Source organism: Lynx rufus, unplaced genomic scaffold (assembly GCF_022079265.1).
Source record: "Lynx rufus isolate CCGP_SWC_20201006 ecotype Redwood Valley unplaced genomic scaffold, mLynRuf1.p SCAF_3, whole genome shotgun sequence".
In the NCBI taxonomy this organism is placed as follows: Eukaryota; Metazoa; Chordata; class Mammalia; order Carnivora; family Felidae; genus Lynx; species Lynx rufus.
In genome coordinates this window covers 142,945,974-142,968,642 of record NW_025814845.1, presented here as the reverse complement: position 1 = coordinate 142,968,642, position 22,669 = coordinate 142,945,974, and the positions used below count along the sequence as shown (strand labels likewise).

At 38.1% G+C, this 22,669-nt stretch overlaps 1 protein-coding gene across 2 annotated transcripts in view; it reads right to left on the bottom strand.

The window, feature by feature from the left end:
* The window catches only part of PALLD (palladin, cytoskeletal associated protein), a 397,361-nt gene that overhangs the window by 225,120 nt on the left and 149,572 nt on the right, over positions 1–22,669 (bottom strand). For both annotated transcript variants that reach the window (XM_047091561.1, XM_047091562.1), the window contains exons 2-4: positions 14,077–14,255; positions 4,188–4,254; positions 2,611–2,716 (exon numbers count right to left, since the gene is read on the bottom strand). In XM_047091561.1, coding sequence (XP_046947517.1) covers positions 2,611–2,716; positions 4,188–4,254; positions 14,077–14,255 — 352 coding nt within the window. The remainder of the gene's footprint in view (positions 1–2,610; positions 2,717–4,187; positions 4,255–14,076; positions 14,256–22,669) is intronic.

The window sequence follows — 22,669 nt, the reverse complement described above, 5'->3', positions numbered from 1 at the left end:
ATATATCATTTTGCTGGTCTACTCTTACATACAGTACAGACATTGTTCTACACCCTCATTTCACATCTGTTACTCTTCTCTACTCAAAAGGATATTCAAGGTACAAGCTCCCTGGTTCCTTAGGGATCCATGAGCTTTTAAATGCTATTACCAAATGGATTTCTGTGTGTGGGGGTTTCACAGGGGTCTTTTCCAAAGTTCTCACAGACATTGTATTTTATTTTTAAATACGGTCTGGATTCATTGAATTAAAAGCACAAGTTACTGGCAGTGGAGAGTAAATTATCAAACATCCCCCTACCTTATTTTTAACTTGAACTCTTTTTTGATATAAGGAATTATAGGAAGTTAAAAAAAAAAGGATACTGTTTTTTCTTGATATGAAAAAAATAAAGGTGCTGAAATACTTACTGAATGGAACTCATCTCTGGGGAAATAGAAGGATTCCAGAGTAGTGAATGGAAATGATTTCTCCTTCTAAATTCATTTATTTTCAAGCACTTTGGGTTTATTCTGCTCTATATAAGCAATTGTTAGCTTCTTACCCCGAGATGATAGTGATCTGATATTATGTGTCTAAATATGACAAGATGTCATCAGGAATGTTGGCAGTTGTAGAGATGCTAGGATGGAAAGGGCCTATTCATTATCCTTGTAAGACTTTTCATTGGCTTGTGATTTAGGATTGGGTTTCACTTTTCACTGTCTTTTTATGTGCATAGACTATTTGAACACTTATACAGTAGTTAGTATGTGCCAGCTGCTGTTCTAAATGTTATGTGGAGATTCACTCCCTAAATCCTCATGATAATCCTATGAGATAGATAGATGGTATTACCTTCAGTTTACAGATGAAGAAGTTAGGCATAGAGAGGTTACATCACTTAGTCAAGGTCTCTTCGAGTTAGTAAGTGGTAGAGCTGGGATTTACACCCAGGCAATCTGGCTCCAGCGTGTTAAAATTTTGTGTGACTGTTGCTGATGATAATAAAGCAACAGAGTTTCTGTGAGCCCTTCAGCCTCCTGCCTATACTGTCAGAATAGATTAGATTACCTTCCATTTAGTGCTCCTGTAGAATTTAAACCACTTAAAATGTGCTGTTTACGTTATTATGGTTTTACATACGTAAATACATATTTTCTGCTCTTAGGCTTTTTTTTTTTAAATTTTTTAACGTTAATTTATTATTGAGAGACAGACACAGAGCGTGAGCAGGGGAGGCATAGAGAGAAGGGGAGACACAGAATCAGAAGCAGGCTCCAGGCTCTGAGCTGTCTGCACAGAGCCCGATGCGGGGCTCGAACTCACCGTGAGATCATGACCTGAGCCGAAGGCGGATGCTTAACCGACTGAGCCACCCAGGTGCCCCTGCTCTTAGGCTTTTAATGTGTTCTGCAATATTCATATTTTTATATTTCTTATTTCCCCATAGGAAATAGGATTAGCATAGTCTCAATATTCATGGAGTTTTCTGAAAGATTCCGGTAGGTTTTATTTTATTTTTGCAAAAACTTAATTATTAATATCAATGTACATAATTAATAATAATTATAAACTGGGAATGAAGATGGTGACAGATATTTTTTCTCCAATGAAATGCCTAGCATGGTACTAAGCATCCATCACTTATCAATATTTAAATAGCAAACACCAAAAAAAAAAAATCTACATATAATCAGATATATTTCTATAGGTTCCACTCTGATTTAGGGATTTAAAACAAATATTTAGACCATCTTTAAGTGAGTTATACTGGCTGGTTCTTTTCAAGTTTCAAATGTCTCTTCTCTATGGTTTCTACATACCACAGATCCCAGAGTATTACTCTACAATACCTGAGTGCTCAATAGATAGAAGGCCTGGTGATGATGCTCACAGAACACAGTGATTAGTTAGGAATTAGTTTACACTTCAAGGGTGGGGGCGGGGAAGGCTTTTGTGAGTATTGTTTTTAAATATACACTTCATAGCACAAAGGCAAAGTAACATACATCTAATTAAAACATTTAAAGATTCTAATTTTTTTTTTAAATTCCTGTTGTATCTGCAAAGTAAGCTCACTATTACCTCAGTAGTTTGTACTGTTGTTCTTTTTTGGACATGGCAGTCTTGTAATGAAATAAAAGCAGGGTAAAAATGCTTGGTTAAGCCAATAATAATAATAATAATAATAATTATTATTATTATTAATAATTAATGATTATGTTTAGCTCCTGGAAAAACTTTTGTTGGTATGTCAACTTTTCTTGCTTCTATTTTAAATGAGCTAATAAATTAGGCTAAATGGAAGAGGGCATAGTTGTGGAAGAATAATCAAATAGTCATAGCTCGAAGAGAGAGCGTATTATCAGGTTATTGGCTGTTAGAGATGTTCCCAATGGGAAAGCAGATGTTGACTAACTGGTAATAGGTTTTTGATTAAACATTATTTTTAGTGCTTAAAAGGAAGAACTTTACCTACCGTTTTCTTTCCTCCCCGCGTTGTGCTCCCACTTAGGAAAATATTGCAGGGAGTGTACTAGTTGGAATCGAAGCTGTAATCATGAAGTCTGCTTTGCAAAGTTTGCTAATGAGTTTGACTCCTTGTGGTTTCAGGTACGAGGACTTACCTGTTGAACAGGGATGGATAATGGCTGAATCACAGCTGTGGTCACTCCTGTCTTTGGAGATGATGATCCTATTGTCAAGGAAACAGAAGTTGTTTTCTTTTGAGCTCTGGAAAATAAAAAGGCAAGTGGGTTCCATCAGAAATTTTTTTTATGTTTATTCATTTTTGAGGGAGACAGCATGAGCCAGGGAGGGGCAGAGAGAGAGGGAGACACAGAATCTGAAACAGGCTCCAGGCTCTGAGCTGTCAGCACAGAGCCCGACACGAGGCTCGAAACCATGAACCGCAAGATCACGATCTGAGCCAAAGTCGGACGCTTAACCAACTGAGCCACCCAGGCGTCCCAGGACTTTTTAAAATCAGGAATTATTCTTTGAAAGATTTCCAGAGAATATTTCAGTTTCTTTTTGTGTACTCAGTCCACTTCAATTGTAAGTGCTTCAGAAATGGGAAACCATAACCTACAGTTAGAATGGCTATAGTCAATACATACATAGAATGGGCCTTATAGATTTTACCAAAATAAATACATGGGTAAGAGAAAAGAAGCTATATATAATTCAGCCATTATCAGAGAACCTAAAGTTTGATGTTGGAAATCCTAAGAGAAAAGAAAATGTCTGGAAAAAGTCCTAGGGTTAGGGTTCTGTATTTAGTTCATGGTTTTAGTGGTCTATTTTAAGTCTAGCAGTTCTTCTTTGTCCTGGTTCCTCATTTTGTTGAGAATGTCTTGGCATTTTTGTCTCTTCTTACCCATAAAAGTTAGTGAGGTGTAGAGAAAGGTTAAGAACAGTTGGTTGGTAGGCCCAGCTTTGCTAAGAGGTTGGCTGTACAATCTCAAGCAAGTCATGTAACTTTACTATGCTTGAGATCTTTATCTGAAGTCAGAGGTGGCAGAGTGTGTGTGTGTGTAATATATATATATATATATATATATATATATATATATATATATATATATATATGCATGCTCCTGGATAGATATAATTGTTATGTATATACTAGCAGATCAAAGAAATTGATTAGCACAGTCTCAATATTCATGGAGTTTTCTGCAAGATTCTGGTAGGTTTGATTTTATTTTTGCAAAAACTTAATTATTAATATCAATTTACATAATTATTATTTTGGAAAATAACCCATCTGTCTTCCTAAGAATAACTAAATTTTACCATTTTCATAAGATCTAACCAGTAATAGATTTTATCCAAATGGAAACCCATTTCTGGCTTAGACATTTTCCAGTTTGTATCAATAAAGTGGTCCTCCTTTATATTTTGGTAATGATTTAACTAGTTTCCTCTCGATGTGACTGTTAGTTTTACATATTTACAACCAGTTAGTTGTCATTGAGACTAACATTGTATATGGTTTGATTTTGGCATCTCAGTGATGAAATGCAGACTTCAAAGTCTAAATTCCTAAGTTAAAAAAAATGTGTTCACGTTCAGATATTTGATCTTTGACTGACATCAGCAGACCTCTTCCTTCAAAGCACAATGCGTGCTGCTTTGTACCCCAATGATTCTCGTGACATTCTTTGTTATACAGACAATTGATGGGATCATAGGCACTCACTGTGGCATGGCTCCAAGTTTTGATTTGAAAGCTAAACTTTCACTCTCAGAATCTGTTGAACTGGCACCTGAAAAAAGTAGAAAATGACAAAATTAAGATTTGAGGGTATCTAAAACTGCTTCAGAGAGTACTATTTTTCATTTTTAAATAACATACAATGTCTTATTTTGAAATAGGGAATGATTCAGACCATTTTTATTTGGACTGTTTTTTCAGAAAACTACTTAAAGATCTACTATAAAAAGCTTTCTTCAAAGCAATTGTTTTGAATGCCAAATCTACTATTAGTTTCATTTCTTATCACTTTGGCCACCACAACCAAATTTCTAAGTGGCTTATAAACTATGAAATAAATGTATGTGTCTGTGTAAAACATCCAAGGTTTTAAACTTTAACCCTTTCTTGGGAGATTACATTGTGTGGATTCTCAATGTCTTCATTACTCATTAATTAGGAGATGTTTTCTGAGTCTTTGATAAATTAGAACAAAATAGTGGCTTCATTCTTGACTAAGAATGTCTCCAATTTTGGATCACGCTCTCCCAAATTCATTTGCTTCTTTACTGTTTGTGAATTGAGGGTCACCTTATGTTTTTAGTCAAAATACAAAATGTACTTAACATTTTAATGCTCATGTGTTTTGTCACAAGAGATTTTAGGTGACAGATTTAAAATAAGTGTGATTAGAGGAATATTCTTGGTATTGCTTTTATGAGATGTATTTAACTTAAGTTAAAGATACTGTAATATAAAATAATACATGCTTACAGAAAAGTAACCAAAGAGAGAATTGTGTGACATAATACTAAAGACAGTGAGTATCTTCCTTAACGCCATTCTGCACATGCTAATGTATATTTGTCAGATAAACCTATTAATAACATACATTTATGTATATGTCTATACAAATGGAATCACACTATATGTACTCTTTGCAGTATATTTTAAATACATTTAGAATATATGCATTAATGTAATTTCTTGGATGGCTACCCCATGCTACTTTCCATGACTGTATTTTTCTAGTCTTTTATTAATGTTTTAACAGTCATATTTAAGTAACTCTGCTGGAATGTTTGCTGTCCCTTCCTATTTATTTAATACTTAGTATAGACTTTCTTCACTTAGTTCCTGCACTACCACAATAGATTCTTATCTTGTCTTCTTAGGTCAGTCTTCAAACTCTTTATCATTTTTTAATGTAACATATGTTAAAAAAAAAAAAAAACTAAGATGATGAGTTTCTATTCCGTAAATTTAAAAACCTAAAACCCTGCTATTTAGTGACTCGCATGATTTCCAACCAGATTTTCTAGCTCTATCAGCCAAATTCCATGTCCTAGAACCCCAATGCAAAGAGTTGAACATACTGGCGTGCACTCCACTAGGGAATGGGAATATAGCAGCAAATACCCACCCACCAACCCACCCCTGCCCTTGTGGAGTTGACATTCTTTTGAAGGCACAAATGACAAGATAAATACATGGCATGGCATTGAGGGAAATGAGAAAACACACATCAGAATAGGGAAGGAGGGAATGGAGCGGGATGCAATTTGAAGTAGGGTAGCAAGGAAGGTTCCATCAAGACGGGAACTTTGAATAAAGATCCAAAGGAAGGGAGGGCTTCCCCCTCTTGGTCTTTTCTTATGTTTGTATGTTTAATTCTATTATTCACTCTCATAGGAAACTCTTACCTTGTCTTCTCTCAATAGCATTTTAAGATCAGCCTAGTAATTTTTTCTGTGCTTTGTCTTCTCTGAACTCCCCATGTTCTTACTTTACTACTCAGGTCCCTTATAACATCCTATATGCTAGAAAATTGTTAAGTTCTTTGAAAAATTGAGGTGGAGTTAGGAACAGAACTACCAATTTTTGAGTACTTACTACTTGCCTGGCAATCTGCTTTGCACTTTATAACATTATTATTTTTTTTAATGTTTATTTATTTTTGAGAAAGAGAGCACAAGCAGGGGAGGGGCAGAGAGAGAGGGACACACAGAATCCAAAGCAGGCTCCAGGCTGTCAGCATAGAGCCCGATGCAGGGCTCGGACTCACGAGCCATGAGATCTTTACCTGAGCCGAAGTCGCATGCCCAACTGACTGAGCCACCCAGGCGCCCCTATTACATTATTTTAAATGTTTATTTTTGAGAGATACAGAGAGAGAGCATGTGATCAGAGAAGGGGCAGAGATGGAGGTGGGAATAGAGGATCTGAAGCAGGCTCTGCGCTGACAACAGAGAGCCTGATATGGGGCTCAAACTCACAAACCGTGAGATTATGATCTGAGCCGTAACTGAATGCTTAACTAACTGAGCCACCCAGGTGCCCCAACATTTAATTACAATAACTCACCTAAGAGGTGAACCATGTCCAATTATACATCAGAAAATTGAGGAACCAAGAGATTAAGTAATTTGCATAAGGTCACATAACTAGAAAGCAGTGGCGAGAGGCTTTTTGAACTTGTGGTCCATGACTTCCCTCGTACCGTTATGACCTTCACGTGCCATGGAGGTCTGTAACTCCTCTGAGGGCTTATTTTCATGCCTCGCTAATGGCAGACCTGCAACTTTTTGTAGAATGAGTGAATGGAACCGTGGGAACTGCGACACTTCTCTGAGGTTGGAAAGTGAACTAAGCAACCACAGAAGAGCAGCATGCTAGGGGGCAGCAGTGGGAAGCAAGTCTAGAAATGGAAGGTGAGATGTAGAAGACAGGGCCACAGTGTTTGGACTTCATCCTAGGCACTGAGATCAGTGATGGGGAAAGTCAGTCATGCAGGATGAGCTGGGGGAGTAACAAAATGAAAGAGCAGCACAACTGGCCAACCATCACAAACAGATGACAGAGGGGCACCTGGGTGGCACAGTCGGTGGGGCTCTTGGTCTTGACTCAGGTGGTGACCTCGCAGTTTGTGAGTTCAAGCCCCTTGTGGGGCTCTGGCTGGTGGCATAGAGCCTGCTTGGGATTCTGTCTCTCCTCCTTTCTGCCCCTCCCCCGCTTGTGTGCAAGCTCTCTCAAACTTAATTTAAAAAAAATTTTTTTAAAATAGGTGATAGAGATAGAAGGAGGAGGAGGTATGGGAAGTGAGCTGGGGAAACATGAGCAAAAATCAGTAGCCTCCATTATCAGAAAATCATGGGTCATCTGAGATCAATTTTACTAGAGTCGCCGGAGTTTTAAAGAGGGAGAGGGTAGCAAAAGTCCTACAGAAGTTATCACAGATGCTCTCAAAGTGGCTAGAAATTGGGGACACCAATAGCTGTTTTTCATCTGATTCCAAACATTTAATAAATCTTAAAAATAAAATCCCCTGATTATCTACTTAGAAAGTCTTTCTTTTTTTTCAAATTCCTTTTTTTCCAGCTGATTTTCAGAGAAAGGTAAAGGGCCAAAAAGGTTTCAACCCCTAGAAAAGAAAACCTTTGCTAGTTTTTGCACACCTGTCCAACCCTCGTGAAATCTCAAAGTCACCTTGTGTCTCAGGTGTCAGAGCAGCTCTTGCAGACGGTGGTGGATCAAATCTCCCTCTCTGTGCCAGCAAGTTCCCTTCCCCCCTCAAGGATTCTTCCCTCCCTCTCTCCTTCTGTCTCCTCCCTTTGGTCATCTGCTTTGCACCTGCTAGTCAGGAAAGGACATTCCTGTCTCTGGTTAACATTTTCGTATTCATCAAACCACCACTTTCAGTTTTTGATGGAAGCTCCAGTCTGACATGTTCTAGAACTTAAAATTACTATCCGTCTATCTGTTCATCAGCCTAAATGCTATTTCTATATTGCTCCCCACACAGAGGGAGGGAATCAAATGCCCATGATCTCTGCTGTATTCTGAAGATACAAGTGCCAGTGCAAATGTCACAAAAATGCACCTATCTTGCCTTTAAAAGGTGTTCTCTTTTCACTTAAAGAATGTACCCTATTTAATACTTCCTCATAGGAAAAGACCCAGAAAATGCCCAATAGCAAAAATTAAAGAAAAAAAAATCATTTGGAATACCACCACTCAAGATACTTTGGGGTATATCCTTCCAAAGTCTTCCAAAGTCTGTCTAAAAATGCATAAACATTTTTAAAAGATGATGTTATGCATATTGCTAAGTTATTGCTCGCTCCCCCTACTCAATACATTGTGAAACACCTTTCTATGACATCAGATACCTACTTTATAATTTTCTAATGGCTGCTTTAAATACACATGGGCAGCTTTACAATAATTTTATCTCTGCACTAGGAATGGATATATTATTTCCATTTTTAAGTATTTTCCTAGAAAGGTGTGTAGAATAGCAATACATCAAAATGCCCATTTGCCTCACCCTCATGAAAACACTAGGTTTTCATTGTTTTTGTCTATTTGGCATCTTCCTTGATGAAGGGAAAAAAAAGCCACATTTCTAGGTGGAAGCAAGCTGGAAGTAAATGATACAGCTTCAACTTCGGCAAACAGGAAGTCTTCATGAAAGCAAGTATCAACCATTTGAAAATATATATTCACATATTAAATATATATTTGAGACCTTGAGAGACTTTAGTGAAACCAGCCTCACAGAGAAACTCCTGGAGTTCAGCCCATGTGCATATTCTGCCTTTCAAAATTTAAGGAGTGACTATACTCTGTCCCCATACGAGTTACTCATTTTCTCCCTCCCTACTCTCTCAATTGCTATAATCACCAGTGCAGCAATAATCATTTAAGACTCAGATAAGACCAACGGAAACAATGCCAAGGATTTAAAATTTTATAAATGATGAATGACTATAAAGACATTAAAACGAGTTTTAAAGATTGTTTAATGCCATGGTAGATGTTTGTGACAGGTTAAATTTAAAACAAGGTACAAAGGAGTATGTAAACTATACACATACAGGATAAAGACTGGAAAGATCAAAATATTGAGAGTAACCATCACAGAGCAGTAGCATTACACTTGATTTTTATACCTTCCTTTTATGTGTGTGTTTTCAGTTTCTAAAAATAAAAATGTGCTATTTTTATAATAGTAATCATAGCTCACACTCTGTATCAAGGCACTGCTCTCAATCCTTATAGCAATCCAATTTTCTCCCAGAGGAGATGGAGGAAATGAAGCATAGAGCCACTGAAAAACTGTTCAAGGTCATGGAACTAGAAGCTAGGCTAGCCAGAAAATATTATAGAAACATTTAAAAATAAATAATGTGAAAAATGGCCAAGGCTGTGCTTAGATTCCTTCAGCTTCTCTTAGTGTATTTTTACTTTTTTTAGGACATTTATTTATATTTGAAACAGAGAGAGACAGAGCATGAGCAGGGGAAGGGTAGAGAGAGAGGGAAATGGAGAATCCGAAGCAGACTCCAGGCTGAGCCATCAGCACAGAGCCTGATGTGGATTCAAACTCACTAACTGTGAGATCATCACCTGAGCTGAAGTCGGATGCCCAGCTGACTGAGCCACCCAGGTGCCCCTTAGCGTATTTTTAAAATCCAGGAGAAGAAACCATGTACTCAGAAGGGCTTTACCCTGCTGAGATCAACAGGAGCCATTACTCATACACCATCTCAGCATGTTTCAAAATGTCCCTTAAAAGGGGCACATGTTTTACCTGATTACTCGAAGCACTGAGAACCTATAAATGTCACACAAGATCTGCCACGGTGCATTACACTCGCTCAAGTATCCCTGCCTCTTCCCCACATTCCTGCCCTCCTCTCCGTCCAACTCCTACAAGGTCAGGTTTAATTCCACTTCCTTCATCCCACATTTCAGGACCACCATCCTATCCCGCCTTCTTTGCAGTTCCTAAAGCTGTAATGATCTGTGTAACCCATTTTACAATCAGAAGAGGGTGACAATGATGGAAACTGGAGGTGTCTGGATTTCACATGCTGACATTTACCTTTCCTATTTATATTACGAATTTAAGATTATCTCTTTGCCATCTAGTCCTGGAGGGTACCCCCCTCACCATCTAGGCCAGATGTGGGCCAGATTCCATCTCCTTTCTCCTTTTCCAAGACTTTGGTCTCATTCTTTCTTGCCCTTCTACATGATCTAGGTTTTCCCTCTTGGATTATTTGCATTAGCATAGGATACATACTCTATAGTTATTTTGGTATGAAAACAAATAAGCAAAGTGAAAGAAAAAAAATCTTTTTTACCCCACAGTTCTTTCCAGATTCTGGCTCACACCTCTGCTGATGGCTGAACAAAACTTCCCCAACATGATCTATTATTTGTTGCTTCTCTTCGTATATTTTGCACACATTTTCTCAACTCATTCCATTTGACCGTTGTGCTCCCCAGATTCCCCAAACCCCTCTTGTTAAAATCACCAACAACATCCACAGTTGCTGAACCCAGTGGTTTCCTCCTTGTCCTCATCTCATTTGGGCTCTCAAGCATCTGGAGAGCGAGCTGGCATCGTCCTCTCTCCCGAAACATGTCTTCTGCCCCCTCTTACACCACTCTGACTAGTTTCTCTCCCATCCCAGGGCCATCCTCTTGGAAGTTCAACATGTAGGAAAGATTATCCCAGGCGCAGACTGAGATTTAAGCTGTAATTTATTTTGTGTCATTCTAAAACTTGCTGCAGAAGACAGTGAAATTTAGACAGTTTCCAACCACTACATTAAGTTTTTAGAGGTTTTGTTGAGACTCTGAAGTTCTATAAAAAAATGTCCTACCCTCAGTAGATCCTGCAAATGACTGCATGCTGACACAGTAATAGCAGCGTGGCTTAGGATACAATTCAGTAGGGATATGTCTGAGTCTAATTCAGTGCTGGAATGAGTACATATAAAAATTTCTTACTTTCGGTCATAATATGAGTGTAAGAATTTATGTGAAATTCTCTTCTATTACATGTAATTGTTCTTTGGGATGAAAATACACAAAAATCTCATTTTTTTTCCCTGTGAATTATGATCCAAACTTTACAAGGCCAAGGAGCCAGTTTTCCGAAGTACCTTGTATTAGGCTTAGGAGACTAACTCCTAATGGATCTTTATTCTTGCTCTGCCCAGGTCCCTCACCCTCTCCTCACACACTGTCTGAACTCACAGATACCTGCTGGCTGGTTGGCTAAGTAAGTCCACTGTTACAGCGCACTGGGAAAAAATCCATTATCTTTGTTAAAGTCCTGGCACGGTATATAGAACCAGAGATTACTTCTCACATATTGATAACTCATCCAAATGATTTCAAAGGCAGAAGTGGACCGGCAGTTCAGGAGCTTCCATACAGAAGAGCCCAATTTTTTTTTTCCAAATATATGAAGTTTATTGTCAAATTGGTTTCCATACAACACCCAGTGCTCATCCCAAAAGGTGCCCCCCTCAATACCCATCACCCACCCTCCCCTCCCTCCCACCCCCCATCAACCCTCAGTTTGTTCTCAGTTTTTAAGAGTCTCTTCTGCTTTGGCTCTCTCCCACTCTAACCTCTTTTTTTTTTTTTTTCCTTCCCCTCCCCCATGGGTTTCTGTTAAGTTTCTCAGGATCCACATAAGAGTGAAACCATATGGTATCTGTCTTTCTCTGTATGGCTTATTTCACTTAGCATAACACTCTCCAGTTCCATCTACGTTGCTACAAAGGGCCATATTCCATTCTTTCTCATTGCCACGTAGTACTCCATTGTGTATATAAACCACAATTTTTTTTATCCATTCATCATTTGATGGGCATTTAGGCTCAGAAGAGCCCAATTTACTGAAATAAATATAAAGACTGTGGTGGGAATGTTTTGGGTCTACCAGAGTTAGATATCAAAACTGATTTTAGAGGTAGAGAAATATTTCCTTTCATTATATGAAAAGTAGGTTTATCTTACATATCTTCCAGTTAACCTTTTTAAGCTAATCTGTATCCCTGTAACACTGGATATTTTTATTATATCACTTATTATAACATCACTTAGAGTCTGGTTATTTTTTTTTAATGTGCCCATCTCTGCTGTTAGATTGGGAACTCCTTGATACTTGAAGAATGGGTCTTAATCATGTTTGTACCTGCATTATCTGACCACAGTAGGACATTAAATGCAGGCTGAAATGATCTGGGAGTCTGTTCAACTGCATGTGATTTCTCATAACACCTATAGTATAACAGCAATAAACTCTAAAATTCACCATTTTTCACCATATTTTACCATATTTCACCATATTTTAGCAAAGCTAAAAGCAAATAAAGCATTTAATTTTAAGAGGCTCTATCTGAAGTCGGATTTAGAAGACAAATCTGATCATCCTTAGCAAACAGGTTTCTTATGCAAGTTTAAGTTCCCTTCATTGTATTCTAAAATACTTTACCATGTTTGCCACACAGCCCACCCATGGCTAAAACCGTGAACTTATTAAATTTTAAGTCTTTTTGTCATTCATTTAGCACTCTGAAACATGTATGACACAGTGGTTAAAAATCTGGGCCTTGGAGCAAGACTGCTTGGGTTCAAATCTCCAGGGGGCTTTGCAAGAGTCGCTTTAACCTCTCTGGGTCTCAGTTCACCATTTATAAAAAGGAGATACTGTACTAATAATATCTCATGGGCTTACAGAGAGGTTTTGATCATTATGCATGAGTATGTACACACTTATAAATGCCATGTAAATATTATTTATTGTTCTATAAAAAGTGTTTGCTTTCATTAACAGGGCAAGGTCCCTTGAGCTCACAGATATTCAAAGACAGTGCAGAGGATCCTTTTACTGAAAGTAAAGATACACACTTTTAGTCAGTGGTAATAGTTCCTCTAAAATTTCTTTTGTCAATTCTTGAAAGAGTTACAAATTATGATTCATATCTTGATTTCTTCTACTTTAAATAATAAAGAAATTTAGTGATGTTAAACAGTTAAAAAAAAACATAAAAAGATGAAGAGTAAGTTCATGAAGACCTCAAGGATTTTAATCTTTTTTTGCATTTCAACTACTATTTTCTCTTCTGATTTTTTTTTTTTTTTGAGAGAGAGAGAATACGAGGGAAAGAGAGAAAGAGAGAGACAGAGAGAGAGAGAGAGCCCATACGCAAGCAGGGGAGAGTCAAAAGGACCCAGACAGAGAATCCTGAGGGAATAAGGGCTGGATCTCAGGATCTCACTACTGTGAGATCATGACCTGAGCCTAAATCAAGAGTCGGACGCTTAAGTGGCTGAGCCACCCAGACTCCCCTTAACTACTACTCTGAAACGCAACCAATTAACAGAGTACTCACCAATTTATGGATATAGAAACAAAACATATACTGTGGGTGCTTAAAACATTTCCAACTTAAATTATAGGTATTGATCAAAATCCAATAATAGTGTAAAACTATATACTTTCACGTCAAGCTTTCTAATTCCCCACAGGCTGAGTCTTGTCAAGAACAAAAGAAATATTCTACTCTCTGCCTGCCCGTTTTCTAATACAACACTGATCCTTGAAGTTTTTTCATCCTGCGATTGCAAGTTCACAATACATTTAGCTGGAATAACGGAATTTCACAAAAGAGGCAAAAATTCTAGAATTGAATACAAATGAGAACATTTAAAAATATTCAATCATTTAGCATTCCCATGAACGATTTCCCAAGTCATTTATAGTTTAACTCTATCTGGTCGATAGACACAGTTTTTCTAGATGTTCCCATTCTCTCTTCACTAGAGAAATCAAAAATGAGTTAGACACTTTACATTTTAAGTAAATTCAAGTTAACGCAGCTGAAATGTTTTCAATTAAAAGGAACAAATATTGACATTAGCTGATGTATGCCCAAGTGTCAGACCGTTCATTATAAAATTCTCAGGAGAATGAGGTTTGAATCACAACGCCATTATGCTGTTTGCATTGGGAAAGCATGTTCACAGGGAAGCTCTACTCAAGCTATCAGACCCCAACCACCCCTTTAAATCATGCACCTCTCCTTACCTTCGATGAACACCTCGGCAGATGTTGTGTCTGAGCCGCTGGGGTTTGTAGCCAGACAGGTATAGCGACCTGTGTCGTCCTCAAAGGCCTCTGCTATGACCAGGGTGTGGAGGTCCCCACCCTCACAGCGGATCTGAATGTCGGGAGTGTCCTGTAGCTCCTTCCCCTCACAGAACCATCTGCAGGCCAAATGGAGGTCAAAGGACAGGAGAGAAAGAAAGGAAATGGTGATGTTTAAAACAATAAAGCAGAAGTGAAAGGCTGTAATAAGATGCTTGTTTGATTAAAAGAAAAAAAAAAGATCTGTGCTGATGTTACTGAGGGAAACCTTAGAGACCGTGAAATTAATGACTAGACATTGCCCATAGGTTTTCTTTGTAAAGCATCTTGTACATTTTATCAACTTCAAAATAAGGGTTATCACCAAACTTGGAAAGACCGTTTTAGCTACAAAATAAAAGGAACAGAAATTCAAAGTGTCTTCTTATAAAATGTTTTATCGTAGATGCCTCTTACAACTTTATGGTTCTTACCTAAAGAAAAATATGAAATCTAAACATTATGCTCAAAATATCTAATGTATCAGGGGAAACTAGTCATCATGTTGAAAAATCGTAGGCAGCACTATTTTTGTTGACCCTAAGACTCCCGATCAGCTGAGCAATAGCAGATTTAATGGCTTCCACATTTCTGGTATTTACAAACCTTTCTAGCAGACTGCCTGGCCTCCACGAGGTAGAGAGATGCTGGATGTGCTGTAATTCATTCTTGCTGGTCAGCACTTTTCCTCTCCCAAACAACCAGGACCTGGGTCTAAGAGGCTGCAGGCTGCCAGACTGTTTTAGCACATGCTCTCTCTCACACACACTTGCCTTATTCCCCCAGCACCTCATACTCTCAACAGGATTTTCACAAAAAAAACATGAAGCTGCCCTAAAACCTCCCCTAAATGTGATTTATTTTTAAAGAAATATGTAGGAATGTACCACTTGCAACCAAAAGCAATGAAGTCTCTGGGACAGTATTGTCCGCTTACCTCTTAATCAGCACTCAGATTTCCTCTGAGTCTCATATTCTATGAAATTCTTTGGACTTTGCGTCCTTTTATAAAAATAGGGCATCAGAGACTTTTTTCTATATTGAGATAGAATATAGGTATTTATATTTAATCTGAAAATAAAACCAGTTTGCTAATACTACTCAGGGGATTAATTCCCGAAACTTAAAAATTAAATACGGGTTAGTCATAAAAGAACAGATAAGACTTTGGGAATTAGAATACATTTACCACCACCACTCAGCCAGCAGAGCATCCTCAGCAACAACACACATACTACTTCTGAGACTGTTGAGAAGGGCAGGATTTCTTGATTCTAGGGCATTTTCTCTTTCCTGTGTCTTCCTACAGTCCTAGAGAACATTCCAGCCTAGAGCCAGCTTCCAGTTCATTCTATCCTGTTCTCTTTCCATAGTCCCAGACCAGATCTTCACCCATGAGAACTGTGGATTAAGTTGATTTGCCCATGTGCAGTAAACTACAGATTCTTTCTCTATTCTATATCAGATTAAAGCTCTTCCCTACATACATCAGTCTTTCAACTTCAGACCTGTCATTGAAGCCATTCATATACCTGGCCCTGATTTTATTTTTTTTTTATCATTTTCCTATACTAACCCTCTGCTTCTATCAAATATTTGCACGAATTTATTATTTCCTACACAGTCCTCATGTATCACTTGCTGATTTTCCTTTGCCTATCCTTTCCCTTCCTTGGGATTCTCTCCTCCCCTCTTCATTAAACCCACCTAGGAACCACTCTTCCTCATAGTCAAGCTATAGGCTCCTTTAACAGACTAAATTCTACTGAACACATGCTTGCTGGGCACCTTCCATGTGGAAGGCACTACATTACATCCTACAGGTAATGCCTGGTAAACTCTGCAACTAGTTGAGTTTATACTGTCAATAAGTGTCCTTATCTCCCATGGAAAAGATACAAACGAACATCTGGGCGTAAAGTTAAGCATCATAAGTACAGTGGAGGTTTAAGAGAAGGAAAGAGTAACTGCTTTGGTTAGATATGCTTCATAAGGAGACCTCTGCCTAGTACTCGAGGAGTGTGATATCTGGTCCTCTAACTCCTGGGTCAGCAAACCTACAGCCTGCAGCCCCCATAACCTGTTTTTGTATGGCCCATGAGCTGAGAATGTTTTTTAGATTTTTAAAATTTTTAAGAAAGAGGATAAACTTGTGATATATGCAAATCATAGAATGTCCAAATGTCAGAGTCTATCAAGTTTTTTTGGGAACACTGCCATGCTCATTCACTAACTCACGGTCTCTGGCTGCTTTTGCATTACAGTGACAGAGTTGAGTAGTTGCATCAGAGCACATGGCCCACAAATCCTAAAATATTTACTATCTGGACTTTATAGAAAAACTTTGCCAACTCCTGCTCTAACTTCTTGCTCCTCAAAGTGTGATCCTTGGACCAGCCGCATCAGCATCATTTGGGAGTTTATGAGAAATGCAGAATCTTGATCCTCATCCCAAATCTACTCCCGTCAGTTCAGATCCTCCAGGAAACTCATGTGCATGCAAAGGTTAAGCAGTTCTGGCCTTTTAGGTTTTGACCATGCTAACCTGCATCACTGGGTCCTGGCTTTCCTTCTAGGTTGCTCATTTCTTTAATATAGCAACCGTATTTGATGGGTCTTGTACCTCCAGTCCCTTGCACAAAAATGCATGTAGAATTACGTTCTGTTTCTCCTACCTCTGTACTAAACACATTTGAACATCTTTCCTTTGACAGTTGATCACATAGCACTTTGTGATAGCTTCTATACTATTTCCTCATACTGTTATTTGAGGCCTCCTGTATTCGTGCTTTATTTTCCCACCTAGGAAATAGGCTTCCTCATGGCAGAAAAAAATTCTTAACTTTTTTTATTGATCCATTGTGTATTGTATACTTGATGCTTTCAAAATACTACCTGCCACTTGTTATTCTGGAATATGCTTTCCATGAAAAACCCAATAGTGAAGGATCTATGGACTACTAGATCTGGAAGATGCTATATATTCTGTCTCACTTCTTGGTGTCTGCAATTCCCATTTTCTCATTAAAGGCCCAGAAAGTCTTGCGGAAAAGAAATTTAACGCTGTCTAATCTAGTATTTACTCAACTTATTTGACCATGAGATTCTTTCTAAATTTAGCATCTACTTTCTGAGTATATGTTGCAGAATGCTTTCTAGCATACTTATCCCATACAATCTGTAGTTTTTGAAAAATGAATTAAGACCAATTATAACCTGAGCAATGATGATACGTATACGGCTGAAGACACTAATCTGTAAGCACAATAAAATACTTGAAATATACTTTAAAAATGGCAGAAGGAGTAAGGCAACAAATGCATTTTCTGCAACGGTCTATTTTGTCTTCTGAGATGGTTCACCCTTGTCTTCAACAATTGCATATGGTGACACGGTTGGTGCTCTGCTTACAAACCATTAGACCGATCTGCTTCTTGCTTTCTAAACACTAATGCTATTTGTTCTCCAGCTCCATGAATAAAATTTAAAAAGCATCTCCGATTGTAAAATACAGAAGACCTAGTGCAGAGAAAAGATGAAATTTGTCCCACTTCAGCATTAAGTACAATAATGAATGTGAGTCATTTATATTGCTTTGACACTCAGGAAAGTCAGATTGTTACTGATATTAAGTACCTGTCAAGTGACCAGTTCTATGTTGTTAAAATGTGGTTAAGATAGGGTGTGACTCAAGAGGGGGGGGGAACTGCAAATATTTAGATGGCAGACTCCCTGTAGCAACAAGAAGGGCAGCGTGGTTCCTGGCCAATATTTAGATAAATGTGTTTAATTTATGATTGGAACCATTTGCACGCTGGAGCCAGCAAGGGCCTAGCAGAGGCTCAACTGTGACTTTAGGGAAGTTAGCTAGCCTTCCTGGTTCAGGTTCCTCATATATATGAGAACATGAGACTTTATAGCTGTAAAATTTCATGATTCTAAGGTTCTTGGTGAAATGGAAGGGTTTTATATTTAGGACTACATTTGAAGTCTTTCCAGAAGTGATACAGAAAATTCTTTGACGAAAGGTCCAAGTAATGAATGGCTTCGCTTCTATGAAACATACTAAATACAATAGCACTTCTAAGATTATATACCCACATTGGGTCCTTAAATGTGTCAAGGGACTTAGCACCTTGTCTTTATCACTACTGTGGTACTTGACTTCCAACATTCTATTGAAATCTGTTCTTCATGTGCCTCTCTATCCCACTAGAATACAACTTTTCCCAGGGTAGAGGCCTGGCCTTTTTAACTTATAAGCATACTATATGTTCCAGCACAATGTTTGGTATATGGAATGTATTAATCATACCTTTTTATTTTCTGTAATTCTGAGGCTTTGACATCTGGGCCTTGCTGATCCCAGAAAGACCAGCCCTCCCAGAGCTAGCCCATTCTTCAAAACGGTAAATGACTCCTCTGGGTGCACATTCCATATGAAAGCTAATCCTTCTAGAGCCACATTCCCACCACCCCTTCTATTGGGCTCTCACACTCAGGGACACAATTGCCCTGCTCTAATCACCTCAGGGCCAGAGAGCAAAACACTAGGGGCAGCCCCTATGCCCAGGAGTTCCCTGTGATTATTCAAACTAGCCAATCTTAAATCTGCTTACCCTGCTTCACCTGTTCCTACCTGCAGAAAATCCATAAAAGCTCTTACCCATGCTTCCCTCTCCTAGGGGGTACCTGGTGATTCCCCTGTGTTCCCCCATGGTGTAGCTCCTTAATCTTGGGAACTATGAAAAACTATCTTTCAATGGCAGTCCTGTCCTAGTCTATTGGCCTTACCATACCTGATATAAAATCAGGTTTTGTTATTATTCTTTTAAATGTTTATTTATCGGGGGGGGGGGGGGGAGGGGGCAGAGAGAGAGGAGACACAGAATCTGAAACAGCTCCAGGCTCTGAGCTGTCAGCACAGAGCCAAACGCAGGGCTCAAACTCGGGAATGGCAAGACCATGACCTAGGCTGACATTGGATGCTTAATCAACTGAGCCACCCAGACACCCCATAAAACCTACATTTTTTTTAAGTTTATTTATTTTTGACAGAGAGAGACAGAGACAGAGACATAGAGACAGAGCATGAGTGGGGGAGGGGCAGAGAGAGGGAGACACAATCTGAAGCAGGCTCCAGGCTCTGAGCTGTCAGCACAGAGCCTGACGCAGGGCTCGAACTCACAAACTGAGATCATGACCTGAACCGAAGTTGGATGCTCAACCGACTGAGCCACCCAGGCACCCCAAAACCTACATTTTAAAGCACTGAACTGATCAAATAATTAGATTACACATGAAGAAAGTATTGAACCAATAGTTGAAATAATACCTATTACAGTTTTTGCCTTAAGGCATATACAGAGAGAGGTCTATCTACCCTCACTTGCTCATACCGAAGTACATCTTAAAAATACAAAATTAAACTCAAAATCATCTACTTCAAAACAGGAAATCAGCATTGTCTGATTCTTTATGTAATAGACAAATACAAATCACTTTCTTGCCTAACCTAAGAGAATCCTGGAGATTTCAAGTACTGGTGCAACAAAGGAGATGGATGAGATGTACTCATGGCATGTTTGTTTTGCTAAGTTTCTTGAAGGTCATACTTCTATCAGCTTTCTGGAAAGGACTTAAGACATTCAGTATTCTTTAAAGAACAGGTAAAAGGTCTGTTGATTCAATTCTGACCTGAAATTTTTCCTATCTTACATTCTGGTTGCCAGTACAGTTTAGGAAAGGCAATACTGGTGTGGCAAGCCAGAAAAGAGAACAAAAACACAGGTCTGGTAAATGCGCGGAACAGGTAATGACACTGTGTTCTTTGCATACCCTGTGGCAGACATCTCTAATTGGTTGGAATATTCTTTGCTAGCGAAACTGGAGGTCTCAGAATTCTCAGCATGGCTGTTTGGGCAGGCAGGGTACAAAGCAACTGAAGTTCAAGTCTTCTGAAACAAAACACATTTTCCATACTCAATGTGGTGCCTTCTTGGAAGATACATTTTTCCCTTTCCTCCAGGTCCTGGAAGCTGTTTCTATTGTAAGAGTGGGGAGAGGGTTTGGTGGAGAGAGAACACGTGTGGAAGTGTGTAATATAGCTGGGAGAGTCTACTTAGGTAAAGTTCCACTGAAAGACACCCCTGGACTTTTTTTTCATTCTATTCATTACACCTGGAAGTCACTTAACTAGTGCATAAAACACTGGTTAGTATATTGGAAAATCAAAATGCTAATTATCTACATTCCCATTCTGTACTTCTAATAAATTTCAACTTGAATCAGACCTTGTCCATACTTCATTTTAACTATTAAACGGTTAAAATCTATAACTACAATCTCATAGTTAGGATGAGGATACAATATTTGGGAACCATGATAGTCATAAGGACTTATATAAATTCAAATCGAGAGAGTAAATATGTATATATTTAATGCCTATTTTATGCCTTGCACTTGGTAAATATGGCCTTATTTCCCTCAAAACCTTGTGGAGTAGTTCTCATTTTATCTTTAGATAATGGCTACTCTTATTTATGTATAGAAATTTAAAAAGGAAACAATGTGGATAATTAAATCCGGATAATCCTCACAATTTCATTTTCTTTAATACATTTAGTTTCATCTTTCATCAAACTTTTTATTATAGCTATAAACAAATTTTAGCAAGTTTTACAGATTCTTCCCCTCTAATCTGGTGGAGCTAAGCAACCATGTGATTGCCATGTGATGGGGAGCTAAGGCGCAAACACTGAAAATTAGTGGAGTAAATCTCTATTCAAAAGAATTAAGAGTTGCTCGTATAGGAGTAAGCCAGTTGAGACTGATTGTCAGATTCCAAGGTCATAAACAGGGCATGAAAAGAATCTTGCATTAATGGGAAATAAAATGTAAAAAGGATTAGGAGATAGTCATATTCATTCATTCATCAATCATTTATTCATTCATCAAGGGGTTGATGGCACCTCAACTCCAATCTAGGAATTCCTCGAGGGTACCAATGTCAGCTAAATTGGATTTCTTATTTCATGAGGCCAGTGCTAGGCAAATAGAGAAGAAAACCCAACTATAGACCTAGGAAATACTGAATACACTTCATCTAATGAACAGAGGTTCTTCTATCACATGGAAGCACATATGGCTTTCAAAAAATTTTTAAAAATTGGCTATACCTTGATACATATAGATTAGAGGTTAGTTTTGGATAGAATACTTAGGTTAAACAGTGTATTAGAGAGGGGATAATGTTGATGAACTTTACAAGACTGGAATTTTTTTTTGTTCATAAGAGATGACAGAGAAAAAAGGATCATAGTTTTAAAAGGTCTGTAAGATGGCACATTTCTTTATATTACTCGTGCTGGGATTTTTTTTTTTTGAAATCTACATTGTTTTAATAGATATATTTCTTCTTGTTGCATAATGTCTTTTTTTTTCCGAAATTTTCAGACATTCCAGACTAAAAATGAGACAGTGCCAAAAATTCAAGGATCATATTATAGCACCAGCAGGATATGGCAGGATTGAAATTCAAGAAGGTGTTTTACATAGAAACGTTCAATATTTAATTGTTCACTTTCTACATTTCAAGGTGAGGTCAAATGTAACCTCTGGTTTGGTTAGAGTTCGACTGTTGGAAGAGAGTGGCTGTATCTGACTGCAGTCACAGGAACTGCTTTGGTTAAGGATCAAAAGGGGTCACAAGGGTAACTAAAATCATGGGGATCACAGCTGCTTCTGAACAAGAGACCTCCTTTGAAAACCAACAATCGTTTCCATTCTTGGGCAGTGTAAAAAATTTTTTAAGTTGACCTCTCTGATGTGGCCTTCCTTTTTTTCTTCTCTTAGGACCCTGGCAACTGGCAGTGAGGCTCAGAACTGTATTTAGGAGTGGGATACACATGTGGGAAAGCCCAGAACACTCTGGTTCTCCAAAACAGGACAATACTGTTGATTTTTATGATAATAAATTCAACTGTTAAATGGAAGGGACTAGCAAATCCACAGGCAAAGTGGAATATGTACTACCCAGCATGATATACTAATACTTTATGTTTAAAAAAAATCACATATGGCATCGCTTGGTTTAACCGTTGACTAGTACTATCTCTTCAACACACAAACAGAAATAGATTTTATGATTGACAGCTTCAGTATCTTTCTCATTTTGAACCACAACTATGTATTGTGGAAATTTTCTGTGCCCTGCATTTTAAACATGAACAAATTTTAAGATGGAAAAATCTGATTTATAAAATTTATAATGCTTCATCAATGAATCTTGGCTAATATTTTCCAACTCTAAGGAAAATGGTAAATCTTGGAAGCCAGTTAATAGAAAATTGAGTGTTTATTAAATAAAAGCCTTTAAGAATAGTTGAGTTTTCATTTTCTTCTCTAAGTCACGTTTCCTAATAGTCATGGAGAAACAAAGTTATGTTGAAAGATGTGTCTCCACTTTTACTTCCCAACTCCACTGATTGTGCTT